The sequence below is a fragment of the Euphorbia lathyris genome, chromosome 8 (genome assembly GCF_963576675.1).
Source record: "Euphorbia lathyris chromosome 8, ddEupLath1.1, whole genome shotgun sequence".
Lineage (NCBI taxonomy): Eukaryota > Viridiplantae > Streptophyta > Magnoliopsida > Malpighiales > Euphorbiaceae > Euphorbia > Euphorbia lathyris.
In genome coordinates this window covers 24,728,139-24,746,561 of record NC_088917.1, presented here as the reverse complement: position 1 = coordinate 24,746,561, position 18,423 = coordinate 24,728,139, and the positions used below count along the sequence as shown (strand labels likewise).

Genomic DNA, 18,423 nt, shown 5'->3' with positions numbered 1-18,423 from the left:
GACTCATTAATATTATCATCTCTCCCCACATATTATTCTTCCTTAATAGTAACAATTAAAAAATACATACACATGTTGTTATTACCCGAACCAATAGCTGAAGCCCACAAACTCAAAGCCCACCCTTTGGACAACAAAGACGTAAAAACCGTACACGTGTTACCTTTTACTTGTCCGTTTCATCTTCCTTTGCACAGCACAGAACTCTTCTCTCACGGACCTCACTTCTGTGACGTCTCTCCGTTCTCAATTTTATTATTCGTTCTCATAAAATTATATACGAACATTCCTCGAACGCCATTATTCTCCATTTTCACACTTTCTATCTACTCCAATCGTATCGCCACCATTCCAGATTTTCAATTTCAATACATACTCTAACCCGCTTTTCAATTCCATTTCAATCTAAATTATAAACGCACAATTTCACCGATTTTTTTGATTTTTTCATATGGGATGACTCTCATTTCCTCGTTCAAATGGCTTCTCATCCGTCGCTTTACTTTTCTTCTCTTGTTTGTATCTTGCTCTGCGGAAGTTTTGTTAATTTTTGCCCTTGTTTGAGTGTTTCTGATGTTGACGACGAGTTTTCTATCATCGGTACTGATATTCTTGCTTTTCATGGAGATTATACTCCTCCATCTCCACCACCTCCGGCTCCTCCACCTCATCCTCCCTCCGTTTCTTGCCAGGATGATCTTCGAGGAATTGGCTCTCTCAACACTGTTTGTAAGCTCCAATCCAGCTTGAATTTTACCGATGATGTGTATATAGAAGGAAATGGGACTTTAGATATACTTTCTGGTGTTGTTTTGAGCTGTCCTATTGGAGGATGTTCAATTCTGGTTAATATGAGTAAAGAATTTAGGTTAGGTGGGAATTCTGTGATTGTAGCAGGAACTTTATCAGTGGCTGCTTATAATGTGAGTTTGGCTGAGGGTTCGAAGATAAATGTTACTGCGTTGGCTGGTGAGCCTCCGGCTCAAACCAGTGGGACACCATCAGGATTGCAGGGGGCTGGCGGTGGACATGGGGGAAGAGGAGCGAGTTGTGTGACGGACAATACGAAATTGCCGGATGATGTTTGGGGTGGTGACGCGTATTCATGGTCGGAATTGCATCAGCCGTGGAGTTATGGCAGCAAAGGAGGGACTACGAGTAAGGAAGACAATTACGGCGGGGAAGGGGGTGGAAGGATTGGTTTTCAAGTCGGAAATTTGATTGACGTCGGAGGCAGTTTGTTGGCGGATGGGGGTTACGGTGGCATCAAGGGTGGTGGTGGTTCTGGTGGCAGCATCAATATCAAGGCTCACAGAATGTAAGTACCTTCATCTATGGGAGTGAAAGCAATTAATAATAGCTGGTGTCCTCGTAGAATTAGATAGCTAATGTGCTTGTTTTCGATGCTAATGCTTGCCTTATACAACGTGGATTCTTGTGAAACATTCAGTGAAGAGAGCAACAACTGGAATACTATTTGATATGAAAAAAGATTCAAGGTCTGTCAGTCGTCAGTGTTTTTGAACCATTAAATATTGTTAGTATTTTTGTTAGCCCTGAAAAATGCCTTAGATTATTGCAGACTGCCAAATAGAATCAGCAAAGGCTGTTGGTTACATTATTTGAAATTTACCCCTCCCTTGTACTGTTCTTCTTCTTTTAAATAATGAAGTTGCTAATGAATCTATTGCAAATCGTTTCATCCTTAGGCAGTCTAGAAATTACTTTAACTAATAATACTCTTCTGCAAGGAGCAGGACTGGAGCTGGTAAGCTAAGTGCTTCTGGGGGTGATGGGTTTGCTGGAGGTGGCGGTGGGAGAGTTGCTTTTAATGTTTTCAGCAGACATGATGAAACGGAATTTTTTATTCATGGTATGACTTAGATTTGCACTTCTTCTTCATCATCATCATCATCATCATCTTTAGAATTCTGATCTTTTGAAACTACTAATCGAGCATTTACAAAACTACATGGTGAACATGGCCATATATCTATAATCAGGGGCATATACAGGGGGCGGGGGCCGGCCCCTCCGCCCACCGGAACCACCATGACCAGGGGTAGTTCCGGCCCCCTGTCTCCACAAAATTTAACGATTATGGTGCTAAATTGGTGATTTGATTAAACTTTGATTAGGTATTTGATAAATTGGTCATTTGACCTAGAACTTTGATTGAGTATTTGATAAATTGGCCTGACCAGGGGCGGTACCGGCCCCCCTGTCTCCAAGAAATATTAATGGCGTGTTGGTTTAGCACCCGCAAGATGGTTCGAGAAGTGTTAGACGCTTCCTAAATCCAAATTTCTAATTTTTTTTTTTGCCTGTTAGGCCCCCTAAATCCATATTTCTAATGTCTTTTTTACCTGTTAGGCCCTCCTCCCTAAATCCAATTTTTTTTATTGAACACAATTTTTTTTATCTTAGACACAATCTAGCTTAATTTTGAAAAATTGGTTCTTGACCACTCAGATTATAGCACGTATATATACGGAAAAAATTTGAGCAAGTTCGATTTAGCAATTTATTGTTACTCACGCACATGCAAATCGGCCCCCCAACCGACCAATCCTGTATTGGCCACTGGCTAAAGTTAACGAGAAAATACTAATTTTCAATTTTAACGTTTTATTTCCGAAATAGGATTTTACTTTTTTCTCATTCTCAATGAAGATAAGGTGCATAATTTTACGCCAAAAGGCCCTATGATATGAGCTTCTGGTAGCATACAACAACTAATGCGTGCTGGTATTGGTTTTATAGTATACTGTATTTTTCAATTTTAGTTTTGATTTTGTTAATATCATGTCCTGGATTTTTTTTAATTCTCATAGCAGTTGATCCTTTGGAGTTGAATATGAATGTTCTCCCTCATGGATGAGGTGGCTTAAATGTTTAGTGCGAAGCATTTGGTTGGATACAATGTTTGTAAGCAATCACATCACTTCCAGATTCAATCTTTTGCCAAAAAAAAAAACAATTTTCCTTTGAATTTATGCTGTTCTTGGTTTAATAAATCCTTCCATTAAATTCTTTCTGCTTATTTTACGGCCCTGTTTTCTAAGGTCTTATTAAAAGTATCACGAAGTCTGACATTTTGTGAAATTGATACCCCTTTTGCTATATGATTCCCCTCTCTTGTTGTCTTTTCTCTGTGTCTTTGATTCCCCAAGAAGTATGTTTAGTACTATAATCAATAGTTCTTATGGAGCAATATCATGAGGCTTGTTCCCTTGTTTCAGGAGGAAGGAGTTTTGGCTGTACTGGAAACTCGGGTGCTGCAGGGACATATTATGATACTGTTCCTCGTAGTCTTGTTGTTTGCAATAATAACATGTCCACCAATACTGACACGCTTTTGTTGGAGTTTCCCAAACAGCCACTGTGGACGAATGTGTATATTCAGAACCATGCCAAGGCTTCTGTTCCATTGTTTTGGAGTAGGGTTCAGGTGATTGATAACTAATGTCTTGTGTCCCTAGCGTCATGAATTTATTTAACTTTTTTTCCCATCCTAGGTGCTGGATTGTTTTTGTTGTTGGCTTCCTGCATCATCCTAACTTAAGGTGTTTATTAGAATCATATTATCACTTTGATATGCATTGGTGCATTGGTGATTGACCCACACCACATTGATATGCTTCATGTGAGATTAGTGGAAGGTTGACACATACATAACTAAGAAACAGGAAAAATGAAAAAAGGGACACAGAAAGGAAGTAGGCAATGCTCACATCTGTCAAACTGTGGAATGTTTATATATAGTTGGTCTTTCTTTTGATATTTGGATTCTCTAGCTTGTATAATGCTTGATGACAGCCCCCAGCTCCATCATGTATGTTTAGTCTAAAATTTAATATAAGCTGGACGTTTTACTTTCTTGCTGCTTTTGCATTTGGAGCTTTAAAAAATCCTGGATGGCTTTGTTTTGATATTCCGTACATTATTTCTTTCTTTTTCTGTTATCAAGTATTATTCATAGAAATTTGATTTCAGTGCAAGCTTATATTGGTATACTGATGCATCCTATAGGTTCAAGGTCAAATTTCTTTATCCTCTGGTGCAGTTCTGAGCTTTGGCCTTGCACATTATGCCTCGTCAGAGTTTGAGTTGATGGCAGAAGAGCTTTTAATGAGTGACTCGATTCTTAAGGCAAGTGATTTTCTTGTGCCTCTCTCCAAACAAAAGATAGACTCAGCAGCGTTTTCTTAAGCTGAACATGCTTATGTGGTACTTCCAGTTTTCTGCCTGATTCAGCTGAATGCCCATTATTTTCATATCCGTAATAGTGTGAAAAGAAGGCCCTATAGTAGAAAATTTGTGTGATAGTTTCTCAGATTGCCAAACTAAAATGAATATAGATTGATTATGTCTGCAATGGGAGGTCATTTAGGCAAAATTTTCAATTATCCCTTATTCTACGAGAATGTTAAATCACCATTGCTGCAGTTCTCTACAATTAATAATCCCTTTTTAATTTATTTGCGGTAATGCAACCTGAAAAATGCCCCATATTTTATCTTTTCTAGATAACAAGCATTTGAATGGCCTCATGCTGCCATTTTGTGGCTTTAGTTGATTGGTTTTTTAGTTAACTCCTTCAAGTACTTAGCTTTTACATTATAGTTACTAGCTGAACCTATTTTTTTCTTTTCTGCTGTGCTGAAGACTTAACCTTCTTGCCATATTTCTTTCTACTTAGCTTTTATACAGTTGTGGTATCACTTACCTAGGGCAATGTTATGATCTGTCTGTGTAAATTGTTGTTATTTTCTGTTGATAACATTTGATAAATCTTCGTTGTTGCCACTTTCGGTGATGTAGATATATGGGGCTCTTCGTATGTCAGTCAAGATACACCTGATGTTAAATTCAAAAGTACTTATAGATGGAGGTGGTGATACAATAGTAGCAACATCTTTGCTTGAGGCCAGCAATTTAGTTGTTCTCAAGGTGCCACTTTTTTCATCTTCTGGATTTTATGTTTCTTATTCCGAAGAATCTTCTTGTTGATGTTATGTGGTTCCTAATTTCCATGAATTCTATTGTCAGGAATCCTCTGTGATACATTCGAATGCAAATTTGGGAGTTCATGGACAGGGGTTTTTAAATTTGTCTGGCCCAGGCAATATGATTGAATCACAGCGCCTGATTTTATCATTGTTTTATAGTATTAGTGTAAGTTGAAGATCCTCTTGTCCATTGTATGCACATGTTTTTCATTTACAGCAAAATTGTCAGTGTGGTATTTGAAAAATTGCATTGTATCTCTTACTTAGGTTTCTATTTGGTACTTCTTTGCTTCTTTGAATGCTGGAATAATTTATTTGCCAAAGCCTACTTCTTTTGTCTGGGAGAAGAAGTTTTGCTGCCAAGGTTGAAATATAATCTGCATGTTTTATGACAATTTCCATGTAGGATATCAATTTCAAGAATTTTTCATGGTTAGATGCAAGCGTGTAAATATTTTAAACCTTTTGTATTGCGCTTATACCTTTACAATAATTGATTTTCAGACAATCTTTTTATTGTGACTTATGTTTAATTTCTCCACATTTTTTTGCTTCTGCAAAGCAGCTCATCTAGTGGTTTTAGCCATTAAACAATGTTTTTGAGACTCCATCTGCTGTGCCGTATAATTACTTCCATTGAGAGGTTTAGAATTTAATTTTCACGAGGCATGCAAATGAAATATAAAAGAGCCACTTTATTTTAGGCTATAGTAAACTTACAGAAAGTGGCTTTAGGAAATGCTTTATGCATTGAAACTATTCAGTGAGTCTTTCTACTATAAAAATGTTTAGCGAAGTTGTTTATTCCTGTCTATCAGTCACAGCATTTTTGCAACTGCAGCTGGAGTGAGAGTGTGAGACCTGAATACTGTTTAGTTAGGCAACTCTGAATTTTGTTGTCAATAGCTAAATAACATGAGCGATTGAGTGCATGATATGAAGTCACACCTGCTATAAAGCACAAGGACATATATCTTTCAATGTTCGAGTTTGACAATTAACTTGGTTTCCTTAATTGCCTGTTCCCATGGTTGTTTCTCTTCATATCTTATAATTCTGCTAATTAGTTTAAGTGAAAAACTAATATTATTAACTAGCCACGAGTCTGTATTTCCATATTGCTCATACATAGAGCTAAGAAAATAAGAAAGTTTGATTTGTTTTCAAATTTTAAAACTATTTATTGTTCTGTCCATTAAAATTCTCTTCATATCTTCTAGGTTGGACCTGGTTCTGTTCTTCGAGGTCCTTTGGAGAATGCCAGTGATAATAATATGTGAGTTATAAAGAGTTTATAATGAATGCCTGCCCTTCTTTTTCTGCTTTCATATATATATATATTTGTTGCCTGATGATAGGGCACCACGGCTCTACTGTGATCGCCAAGACTGCCCAATGGAGTTGATTCATCCACCTGAAGATTGTAATGTCAACTCTTCACTTTCCTTCACTCTGCAGGTGTTAATTTGCAAGATTGAACACTTAGTGCTTATCTTGGATAATTAGTGGATGGTTAGCTGCTGCATGAGGGACTCTTTTTCTGTTTCTTATAAATAGTTGGCCTTTCTTCCCACTGCAGATTTGTCGAGTTGAAGATGTTGTTGTTGAAGGGATGATAACAGGATCTGTTGTTCATTTTCATTGGGTTAGAAATGTAGTCGTGGAGTCTTCTGGAATGATCAGTGCATCTGGTCTAGGTACAAGTTCTCTGTTTCTTGAGTAGCGATGGTTTTGGAACTGTAGTGGTGGGCATGTTGCCTTGAGATTGAATCTATGAATCAACAAGTTTCTTGTCAACTTATTTTTCGCTCATTCTAAAGTTTTGTAATTAAGAGCTCCTGTTTCAGGTAGGTTGGATGATGCATACTTTTGAGAATCATGTCTACTGAGTTATGATCTAAACTTTATGTAGGATGCACTGGTGGATTGGGCAGAGGAAATTTTTTAGATTATGGTCTTGGTGGTGGTGCTGGACATGGGGGCAAAGGTGGGGATGCATATTACAATGGCTCCTTTATTGAGGGTGGTTCTGCATATGGTGATTCCGGATTGCCTTGTGAACTTGGCAGTGGCAGTGGAAATGACACTCTGTCAGGAGCAACTGCTGGTGGTGGCATAATAGGTAAGTCCAGAGCTTTGCTCTTTTCGTGGCCATTAATCTGGATTTGGCTCTTGTTTATGATACTGCATTTCCATCCGTTGGTACAAGATTATCTGTTGAAAATTTAATTTCCAAGTATGTTGATCATTCCCTGTCTTTTGGAAGGAAGCCCTAGCTTTCATCATTTTGTTCTTTTTGATTATTTTTAAAACTCTAACGTGCATGGCTTACTGTTGTAATTTGGTCAGTCAATTATCTGTCGAAGTATGTCACTGATGTAAATTGGTCTATAGTAGGTTAACATTAAATAGGCAGTTATCAGATGTTTTATTACAGCATTATTCCTGCAGTCATTTGCTAAATTACTTTACCATTATATTTTTCTGAGTGAATTGTTCTGAAAGATTTAATTGCTTAGTAATTTTAGATAGGAATTAGCAGCATGTTGCTTTCTTCAGCAGCCATCCTCAACTAATGTGTCAATCACTGTATGGTTATGTTTATTGTTCTATAAAAGTTACTTGTTGAACTGATGGTAGATATTGACTACTTTTTAATAAGCAGAAGAAAGTATGAGCACCTAGAAATCTCACCAATTTATTTATTGTTACTTCATTACTCTTTGTCATAGTAATTTTATTTATGAGTTTTTCCATTCTTGCCACGTGGGCATTTGTTTATTATCAGTTATAGTTTTTCTGTGTATTGTAGTATGGTCTCATATCTATTACACTAATTTTGGTGGGTGCATGTTATTTTGGGCTTCTTGATCGAGCTCATGTGCTTGTGTGATAACCTTCTTCTTTTAACTACTAATGTGTCTTGTCTATTTAGTTTACACTTTTATAACCGTCTTATGGCTGCTTGAGGCTCAATAAAAAAATATTATGTTCATCTTCAGTTTTCGACCCGCTTATTTTCTGGTTCTTTTTCTATATTTATAGGTTACTTGTGCTATTGTTTTTCCTCTATTTTTGAACAGTGATGGGTTCTCCAGAGCATGGACTGTCTAGTTTGTTAGTTTATGGTTCCATTACAGCTGATGGAGAAAGCTTTCCACAAAATGTTAAGAAAAAGAATGGCAGGATGGGTTTCAACGTAAGTCCCGGGGGTGGTTCTGGTGGAACAATTCTTCTTTTTATTCGTACGATGGCACTTGGTAATTCTTCTATTATCTCAACTATTGGAGGGCATGGCAGTTCTGATGGGAGTGGTGGTGGAGGTGGTGGGAGGGTTCACTTTCATTGGTCAGATATTGCAGTAGGAGATGAGTATCTGCCAATTGCAACTGCCAATGGAAGCATTCGGACTGGGTATGTCTCCTGATTTTTTCTTGCATTAATAACCTGGTGAATCTTTTTGGCTGTCATGATTGGATAGTCTGTTTGTTTTAGCATTTATCTTATGAATGTTTTTATGCAAGATTGTTTACACATGCATGGTTACATATATTTAATTTGTATAATCACACAGTTACAAATGGTAAGTTCTGTATGACAATAACAATGGTAACGGATCATTAGTAATTTTTACTTTGCAGAGTATATGTAATTTATATAATCACACAGTTACAAATGAAAAGTTCTGTATGACAATAACAATGGAACAGATCATTAGTAATTTTTACTTTGCAGAGACCCAATTTCCACAAGCATTGCAGATAATAAGATGGCCCTTTGCATCTCCTGAAGTTTAAGATTCAGCTTTGTATCTGTTTCACCTCATACTTTTGATTACTGATGTTGATAGAAGCAACAAGAAACAAATGGTGAATTATGGAGCAATTTTGCTGTATATATTGATAGGATAGGAAGGGGGGAAGGGGGGAGTTTTAGAAGCTTGGGTTACATTGGCATAAGTTAGAGTCGACCTCTGGCCTCCAACTATCTTGTACATAATGAATTAAATGTAAAGAAAAGGAGAAGAAATAAGAAGAGCAGAAGTTTCAGGAAAAAAGAAAACGTTTTTATATGTAAAGCAACATTTGTTGCAGTATATCTAAGATCTTTTCATGATACCAGTCAGAGAAGTGGCCTTAAAATGCTCATTGCTCACCAATTAATTCTCTTTGTTGGTGCAGAACATGTCTTAATAGATTCTCTGCGTTCCTTTTCTTCCCTTCGTTCTTCTTTCCCAAAAACTTTATTTAAATAGGGCATTCATGTTAGGTGGTTACATTACATTAACATGTTTGAACCTTTACATCTTCATGCTTTTTTACGCTTATATATTTTTCTCATCTTTATTTTACTGTTTATTGGTATGAATATGTTTTCAAATGGATCTTTTATGATTTGTCAAATCGGTTGGATTTTTAAGCTTGTCCCTTTAATGGCAGGGGGGGATCTGGTAGAGGTCAAGGTCTTGGTGGTGGAAATGGGACTCTTACTGGAAACGCCTGTCCAAGAGGACTTTATGGTATTTTTTGTGAGGTAATTTTTTATATCACCATAGACTTATGTTGTTAACTTTATGGACCTCTAATGCTTATTTGGATACATAAGTTTCTGAAACCAACAATACAATTAATAAGTTTTTTATTATTTGCTATCCACTGGAAGCTCAGTTTCCTTGAAAATCTTATCAGCAAGGGACATGATCCTACAGCTTGGTATTGAAAATTCGTAATCGGATTTAGAAATTAGTTCATATGGTGTGTACGTTTCGAATGGCCATATGGTTGCTTGTTTATCCTGTGTGAATTATGCAGGAATGCCCTGTTGGGACTTTCAAGAACATTAGTGGATCTGATAGAGCGCTTTGTCATGACTGCCCATTGCATGAGCTTCCGGGTCGTGGAAGATATGTTGCTGTTCGAGGTATTGCAAAGTTTTTTCCCCCCGAATCCTGAAGTATGTTGATTGGGCAGTGATGGGTTTTCTTCAACTGTTGAGAGTTTTATCAATTATTGGGATTTCTAAGTCTCACCAGTATTCCTAGTGCTTTTCTGTGCATGCATGTTCGTATCCAAATATTACAATTTTTGCAACAGGTGGTGTCACTGAAAGACCTTGTCCGTACAAGTGCACTTCTGAGAGATATCATATGCCAAATTGTTATACAGCTCTTGAAGAGTTGGTATATACTTTTGGTGGTCCATGGTTGTTCAGTTTTATTCTCTTGGGTCTTCTTATTTTGTTAGCACTTGTGCTTAGTGTTGCACGAATGAAATATGCTTCTGGGGATGAACTACCAGCTGTTGTGCCTCCTCAACGTAGCTCTAGAATCGATCGCTCCTTTCCATTCTTGGAATCACTTAATGAGGCAAGTGGCCATATTAAAAAAAAAAAAAGTATTTTAAGTTTGCCAGATGAAGGCTCACTACCATTTCTAATTTAGCTGATGATACTATTGCTAGGTGTTAGAAACAAATAGAAATGAAGAATCCCAGAATCATGTGCATAGGATGTATTTTATGGGTCCAAATACTTTTAGTGAACCTTGGCATCTGCCACACTGTCCTCCTCAACAAGTGATTGAAATTGTGTAAGCTTTTTCTTTATATGGTGCATTTGATAGTTTTATCTGGTGCCTATATATATATAGTTTAGGTATCTATATTCAGTTGAAGTGTGCACTTTTTCTTGTTACCTTATGCCGAATTTCATATTGTATGACTGCTTTTTACTGGCATCTGCATGGCAGGTATGAGGATGCATTCAATAGATTTGTGGATGAGGTTAATGGTATAGCTGCTTACCAATGGTGGGAAGGATCAATTTACAGCATTCTTTCTCTTCTTGCATATCCACTTGCATGGTCCTGGCTACAACAGTGTCGCAAAAATAAATTACAGCAACTTCGTGATTTCGTACGATCAGAATATGATCATTCCTGCTTACGCTCTTGCCGGTCACGTGCTCTCTATGAAGGTCTTAAGGTATTATAGTTATATTCCAAATGTCTTTTTGACCATTTCTCTCAGCACTGGGAAAACCTACCTGTCCTTCAACCTACAAGAAGAGTCTGCTTGGGTGTAGTTGGGTGTTTTTGGTATACTTTGAGCTATGCAGATGTGTAGAACAGCAAATATTATATCTTATAATATCCAGTACTTTTACATTTTTAGATTTGGGCAGTCCGTATAGATCATGCATCTGAGGGAGAATATGGTTTTAATTTCTGTTAACTTATTGAAGGGTTTAAGGATAAATTATTGATAAATGAATAAATAATAAATCTTCTGAAATTACTTGGTGTACAGCCATGAAATCATGAACGAGTCTTTCTATGGGACTTTGAGTTCTGATAGCTTGTTTTAGATTGTTCAGAACTATCTCTTATATGTGGTTAGCAGTATCTGCTGCTTCTAGCATTTTTAGTCGGTTTAATTACATCCGTGGTCCTCTTACTTTCTGGACTATGAAATAATTGCTATATAACCTCAATTGCAAATACAAACTCCCTAAACCCTTATTCTTTTTGCATGCATTATCTTTCAGTGAGTTGGGTTGCTGAACTTGCCAATTGATAACCATGCCACAGCAATTTTGCACATGCGTTGACCTATTGATGGGCCACTAGTAAGTCCAGAGATAAAAAAAATATTAAAGTTTAGGCAGTACGCTATTAGACACTGAAGTTAAATAGCAATTTAATTGAATAAAATTTAGGGTAAATTTCAAATATAACCCTTGTGGTTTCACTAATTTTCTGATAAAGGACTGTGGTTTACTTTTTGTCAAAACGAGGATTGAGGTTTCGCACTTTTAATCAAACAAGGACCTTTTGAATTAATGCTATTAAAACCATCTTTAACGACCTGAAAATAAAAAGTTTTAAGAATTAAAGTTGTTCAATATCATATTTGCTATGGAACTACATTTTCGATTTTCGAAAATCATCTTTTTTGGAGCGGCCTCTTGCCAAATAAATTGGCAGGGGAAGGCTTGCCCCCAGTACACCCTTATGGTGGGACTCCTCCCCGGACCCTCGCTCAGCGGGGACGCGTAGTGCGACCGGGCCGCCCTTTTTTTTTTATCTTTTTTGGAACTTTCTCTCTCTAAACATTAACTTTCTCTCTTTACCAAACATCATCTAAATCATCTCAAAATAAAAAAGTTGAAGAATTAAAGTTGCTTAGAATATTAGTAGTTCTTAAAATATGTCATTTTTGAAGTCGTCAATGGTGATTTTAATAGTATCAATCGAAAAAGTCTTTATTTTGCTAAAGTTGAAAACCTCGGTCCCTACTTTGAAAAAAAGTAAATTATATTCCTTTATCTGAAAATTAGTGAAACCACAGGGGTTTTATTTGAAATATACCCTAAAATTTATATTATTTTGTTAAATAGCAATTTAACAATATTATTTTTTATTTTGTTAAATATATAAAATTTAATTTACATATAACCGGGTTCGGGTACCATTGGGTATACCTGGATCAGTACATTTTTTTTATATCTCAAACCCTATTTTGTTGGATTCGAGAAGTACCATTAGGCCGAGTTGAGTCATGTTACCGAATAAGTCAATGTAATAAATGTAAGCATGCCTAAGTCAACTAAAGCATTGTTATAGGCTGTTGTGGGCGTACAATGTCTCCTTGATCGAAGGAGAACCTTATATATATGTGTGTATTGCTCTTAAGTAAAACATATCAATGTAGTCTCTTAATCTATATTGTATCCCATGTACTCCTAGTGTATTACATGGTTTATAACATGGTATCAGGGCCTTGTTTTGGCTTCTGTTTTGGGTTTCTGGATTGAGATTCCAGAATTTGTTTTCTGCTTTACGAGCATAATTTGTTGTTTGCCTTTTGAGCAGACTGTATGGACCTAGGTTTCCAAGTTTCAGTTCTTCCACCGACGTCGCCTCTCTGTTTCCAACGTGTCTGTTCAGTCAGTTTTCCGGTGAATCTTCTTTCTATTGACATTGTTGGCAGCCTCCTGCACGATGTTTATATTGGCATCTGCTTCTCTGTTTCCGACGAGGATTGTTATTCTGCTGTCGTCTTGTCATCTACCTTCCGCCTATCCGATTTGTTCTTCTGGGTTGCATCTCCTGGATTATGTTTTATATCAATCCTTGTCTTTTAAGCGAAGTCTTAATTCCCAAAAAACATATCTTTTTTCACGTGTTAGAGCTTGTTTGTTTGAGGGTTTTTTAAGGTAAGGTATGGTAAGTGTATGAGGATTCTCTTATTTGTTTTGAAGTGTAATTGTAAAGTAAGGTAAGTGAGGGTAGGTGAGGGTAAAATTTACATGGTTTTTGTTAGACCTGGATTTGGAGGGTAAGCATGGTTAATCAACTTTCTTTTCCAATAATACCCTAATTTTACATTTTTTTTTTCAAGTCTTGCCATTTATTATTTACGCTTGATTTTTTGTTGAAATCTTGAATCTGCAGTATGTGTTATTACATGAGGCTTACCAGTTATATGTTTTACCACGTATGTTAGGCTTCACAAAAATTTGGATGATAGTTAGTTTTTATAGTTTTAATTATTTTTTTTAATCTTTTTATCATAAACTTTTTTAATCAAATATTGCAGATTAAGTTAATATTTTAATAAACATTTTCAAACACCTCTAACCAATACCTATACTTTTATTTTGATTGTTATAAATGAGGATTTAACTTCTCATATTTAGTCAAATTAGTATATTGTAATTTAATTAAATTTGATAAGAATTTTATTAGTTTATAAAGAAATACAAGTTATAATTAAGAGTAAGGATATAAGAGTAATTTTGTATATAACTTTACCTTACTTTACCTTCAAACCAAGCACAATTACATTATTAAACCATCACTTACTTTACCTTATATCCAAACACAACAAGTTATTTCATACACCTCACTTACCTTACCTTACTTTAAATAACCATCATCCAAACAAGCCCTTAGTAAAGCATGGTCTTGTTCTGTAGTACTAAAGCATGCATAAGTCAACTAAAGCATTGTTGTAGGCTGCTGTGGGCCTACAATGTCTCATTGATTGAAGAACCTTGTATATATGTGTATTGCTCTTAAGTAAAACATATCAATGTAGTCTCTTAATCTACATGGTATCCCATGTACTCCTAATGTATTACATGGTTTGTAACAAGTCAGATACTCGAAAAATACCTTTTCTGCCGCTATTGCCAAGGAAGAGCAGTTTCAACTACGTAGTTATGATGTATCTTTCTGCTGTGTTGTGTCTCAATTATGATGCATGTTTCAGCAATATCTCACTTAAAAATCCCAAAGGCTTTAGTTTCTATTGGCCTGCTCTTTATTGGTGTCACACATTTATCTTTGCCTCTTAGTACTAACATGATATCATCAGCAACAATTTTCACACTAAATATGTATCTCTCTGTGACGCAGGTGGCTGCAACTTCAGATCTAATGCTGGCATATGTGGACTTTTTCCTGGGTGGAGATGAGAAAAGACCTGATCTTCCTCCTCCTCTTTATCAGAGGTTTCCCATGTATTTAGTTTTTGGAGGGGATGGGAGTTATATGGCTCCTTTCTCTCTTCACAGTGACAATATTCTCACCTGCCTCATGGATCAGGTTCGTCATCTGTTTTGATTCCAGGGGAACTCGTTTTTTGTGAAATTTTCTAATCACCCCTCCAATGCTGGGCACACACAGACACTCCTGCACTTGAATGAATTGCAGATAACATTTTTTTTAAATGTTTTTCAGTCTGTTCCTCCAACCATTTGGTACCGATTTGTGGCTGGACTGAATGCTCAACTGCGCCTCATTCGACGTGGGCACTTGAAGATTAGTTTTGGTTATGTTGTTAGCTGGCTTGAGACACATGCAAACCCAGCTTTAAGTGAATATGGTGTAAATGTTGATCTTGCATGGTTTCAGCCTACATCTTCCGGGTATTTCCAGTTTGGGCTTGTAGTATGTTCAACTGAGAACGAGAGTGTTTCATCATCGACTGAAGACCAAGACAGACAGTCATGGTAAAAATTTGTCATTGTTTTTTGTGGTACTATTTTATATGTCCACTGAAGCTTAATTTTATCATCTCACTTTTTTCAGGTTACTTAGAGTGCATAGAGGTAATCAACTGGAGCACCCAAAAATAGCTGAACAACTAAGGACCCGTAAAGCGATTTTAGGAGGGGTATTGGATTTGAAGAATTTACGAACACTCAAATTAAGGAGGACCATATGTTTTCCTTTTTCTTTCATCCTTTATAGTACTAAACCTGTTGGTCATCAGGTAATTCTAGTTTTTGTACTCTGATCTTGGCATATATCTCTTTGTACATGTTTTGACTCTCTCTCTTATGGTGCTGCAGGATCTAATTGGTCTGTTCATGTCTATAATTTTACTAGCAGATATTAGCTTAGTCCTGCTTACTTTGCTACAGATGTATTCTATTTCAATGCTCAGTTTCCTATTAGTTATCTCTATACTCCCGCTGGGTGTACTATTTCCATTTCCAGCTGGAATCAGTGCCTTGTTCAGTCATGGACCTAAACGTTCGGCAGGTCTGGCACGTTTATATGCTTTGTGGAACATAACTTCCTTAATCAATGTTGTAAGTTGTTCTCAGTTATCCCTTCAATAAAGCACAGAAGTCAGATAGAATCATACTGTAAAGATACCTAGAGCAAAACGTAAACCAGTTTTTTTTTTTTCTGAAATAGTGAATTCCTAATTCATTTGCTTTTTTATGCGACACTATACACTTTTGGCAATTTATTAGTAAACTGATCATCAACGTTGGAATCTTGTTCCCTAACTTGTTTATATCTTTTAAATATGATGGCAAATAATATCAAATGTCTGGATGCTTCAAAAAGGTCAATTTTCAGAAATTGTGAGGGATTACTTGCATTTGCTCAAATTATTAGTGTCTGCCATGCTAATGCTATAGAGACATCTGAAGACAATGCCAGTCTTGTATCTTTCAGAAGATATATATAATAACATCTGTTTATTTTCTAACCACTTTGTTCATTTTCCATTGGATAGAATTTACTTATATCTTCTAAGGGTAGATAGGGCGGCCCGGTTAGCACTATGTGTCCCCGCTAAGCGAGGGTCTGGGGAGGGGTCCCACCACAAGGGTGTACTGGGGCAAGCCTTCCCCTGCCAATTTTGGCAAGAGGCCGCTCCTAAGACTCGATCCCGTGACCTCTCGGTCACTCGACAACAAAGAAACATAAAATTAACCTTTATTTGCTGTTGGTCATGTATTCTGAAAGTCTAAATCATAGTTTTTCTTTGTGGCAGGTAGTTGCATTTATATGTGGATTTGTTCATTATATGATCCATACAAGAAAAAAACACGCCAACTTTCAGTCCTGGAATTTTAGTGTGTAAGTAGTTATTTTTGCATTGTAAGAGTTGTTTTATTGTCTCTCCTAGCGTCGGAGATGTATAGTTGAGACGTGTTTTATGGGGTTGTGCAGGGATGAAAGTGAGTGGTGGATGCTTCCATCTGGATTGGTGCTGTGTAAAATAATCCAAGCACGGCTTGTTGATTGCCATGTTGCTAACCAAGAAATTCAAGATCAATCCTTGTATAGTAATGACCCAGAAGTGTTTTGGCAATCATGAAGCAATCCAGTGAATAGGTACGGGCCATGTTTTATATTTGGTGCATTTTCTCTAGCATGCGTGTTTGTGTACCCATCATCTTTGGCAGAAAAGGAATTAGAAAAAAAGTTAATTTAGAAGTTGATATAGGTATAGCATAGAAGAGTATGTAATCCTTGTTTATGTGAAAAATAAAAATGTTCCTGCACACATTATCGAGAGTGCTTTTCACCATTTGTGATAAATTAGTACTCTATTTAGTTTTATGGCGTCTTGTAAGGGTTTGTGTGTGTGTGTGTGTTTCTTCGTCTTTTAATATCGGATATTTAAAGATCTTTTTAATGGATAAATATAAATCTTTTTTATTGTTAGATTGTAAAAGATGCAGTTCTAGACACAACTCACAGCTAATTGACTCATTAGCCAATGGCTCAACGTGTGCGCGATAAGTGCTTTTAATATTGTTGATTTAAGTGTTTACAGCTATTAACACTTAGAAAACCTATGATATAAAATTATTTCAAGTTGAAGAATTTTCTCTCTAATGTTTCATAGACAGATTATTTGTTTTAAATTAGAGCAAAAAGGCAAAAAGCTTATGAATTTATTTGTTTGGCAAGACAAAATTTTGTGGCAGATGTGGTTGATGACGAGGCTAATCACTAGCTATCCAGTTTACTGAGGATATTTTAAGTTTAGGAACGTACATCTTCACCACCACTAGACCACTATTGCATTAAAACAAACAATTGTACATAATGGTTTTTTTTTAGGTGATAATTCATTATTTAATTAGGTTAACTGGACCATTGCTTAACCATCAAATGGTTATGTAGAAGGTGATTCTGTTCCGGGGTATGTCTGACCGATGTTGTATGGTCTAGCCTAGGTTCGTCATTGACCCCGAGATATCTCATACCTTGAGGGACACATGAGACTTCCTGTAACCGGTCTCATCCTGTGGTCTGTCCGTTGGTCGAAATTCATAGGGGTGTCATTAATACTCGATGTTGTTTTTGTCAATGTGGTTTTTTTTTTTTTTCCTGCTTTGTATGACCTAGCCGGAGTCAAATTTCAACATCGGAATATCCCATACCCTGAGAGATGGTGGTCTGTCCTGTTCAACTGATTTTTAAAGGGGTGCAACTATGGCTCGGAGCGGTGTTTTTGCCTCTTGTGGCTTTTTACTCATAATTGAACAAGTTTTTTCCCTAATTATGAAGCTTTCAAATTGCATTTTAAATGCAGAAATTATTGTGTTGTATCAATTATTGAATTAGTGTTCAATAAAGTCAAACTTTAATCTAATTAAAAAAACGTGTTACCATCACATCAAAATCAATTTAGCAAATTTTTGACGTGCTAATAAATAAGAGATGTAAAAATAAAAAGGGGTATAATAACATGTTTAGATCGTGGTGTGGTGTCATTTAAGTCATTATTAAGTCATTCCCTACAATATTTTTTAGTTAGATTTGTGGGATCGTGTGTAATAATGTTCTCTCTAATTATGTTTATAATTGCTAATGGAGCAAAACACAATCCTTAACGGGATAAGGATAAATAGTTGGGATAAGGATAAAAATATAATTCGAGAATTATTATTCAATGTTTAGTACGTGGGATAGGGATAAAATAATACATTTTACTATTTTAACCTTATTTAAACTACATAACCTTAATTTGAGGGATAAGATGGACTTTTTCATCCTATTAAAATCGCAGGAGCTTATCCCACCTTCTTATACCACCCCCTCATGGGTATAGGATTTGAGGGATAAGACATCTGTCTCACTCTTCTATCTCAC

At 36.3% G+C, this 18,423-nt stretch overlaps 1 protein-coding gene across 1 annotated transcript; it reads left to right on the top strand.

The window, feature by feature from the left end:
* Positions 1-211: 211 nt before the first annotated feature.
* LOC136203628 (uncharacterized) lies at positions 212-16,986 on the top strand. The gene is made up of 22 exons (XM_065994826.1): positions 212-1,318; positions 1,752-1,873; positions 3,243-3,451; positions 4,033-4,152; positions 4,825-4,953; positions 5,053-5,178; positions 6,233-6,288; positions 6,371-6,470; positions 6,592-6,709; positions 6,925-7,134; positions 8,096-8,426; positions 9,452-9,545; positions 9,824-9,932; positions 10,106-10,377; positions 10,472-10,599; positions 10,759-10,993; positions 14,431-14,619; positions 14,755-15,026; positions 15,106-15,289; positions 15,369-15,611; positions 16,310-16,395; positions 16,489-16,986. Exons 1-22 carry the CDS (start codon positions 480-482, stop codon positions 16,634-16,636), a joined length of 4,320 nt encoding a protein of 1,439 aa, XP_065850898.1. The 5' UTR covers positions 212-479; the 3' UTR covers positions 16,637-16,986.
* The last annotated feature ends 1,437 nt before the right edge of the window (positions 16,987-18,423 follow it).

Coding starts and splice junctions, on each gene's coding strand:
- LOC136203628 (XM_065994826.1), top strand. CDS start 480: ATGGCTTCTCATCCGTCGCTTTACTTTTCTTCTCTTGTTTGTATCTTG. Junction 1,874..3,242: donor AACGGAATTTTTTATTCATG/GTATGACTTAGA, acceptor CCCTTGTTTCAG/GAGGAAGGAGTTTTGGCTGT. Junction 5,179..6,232: donor CATTGTTTTATAGTATTAGT/GTAAGTTGAAGA, acceptor CATATCTTCTAG/GTTGGACCTGGTTCTGTTCT.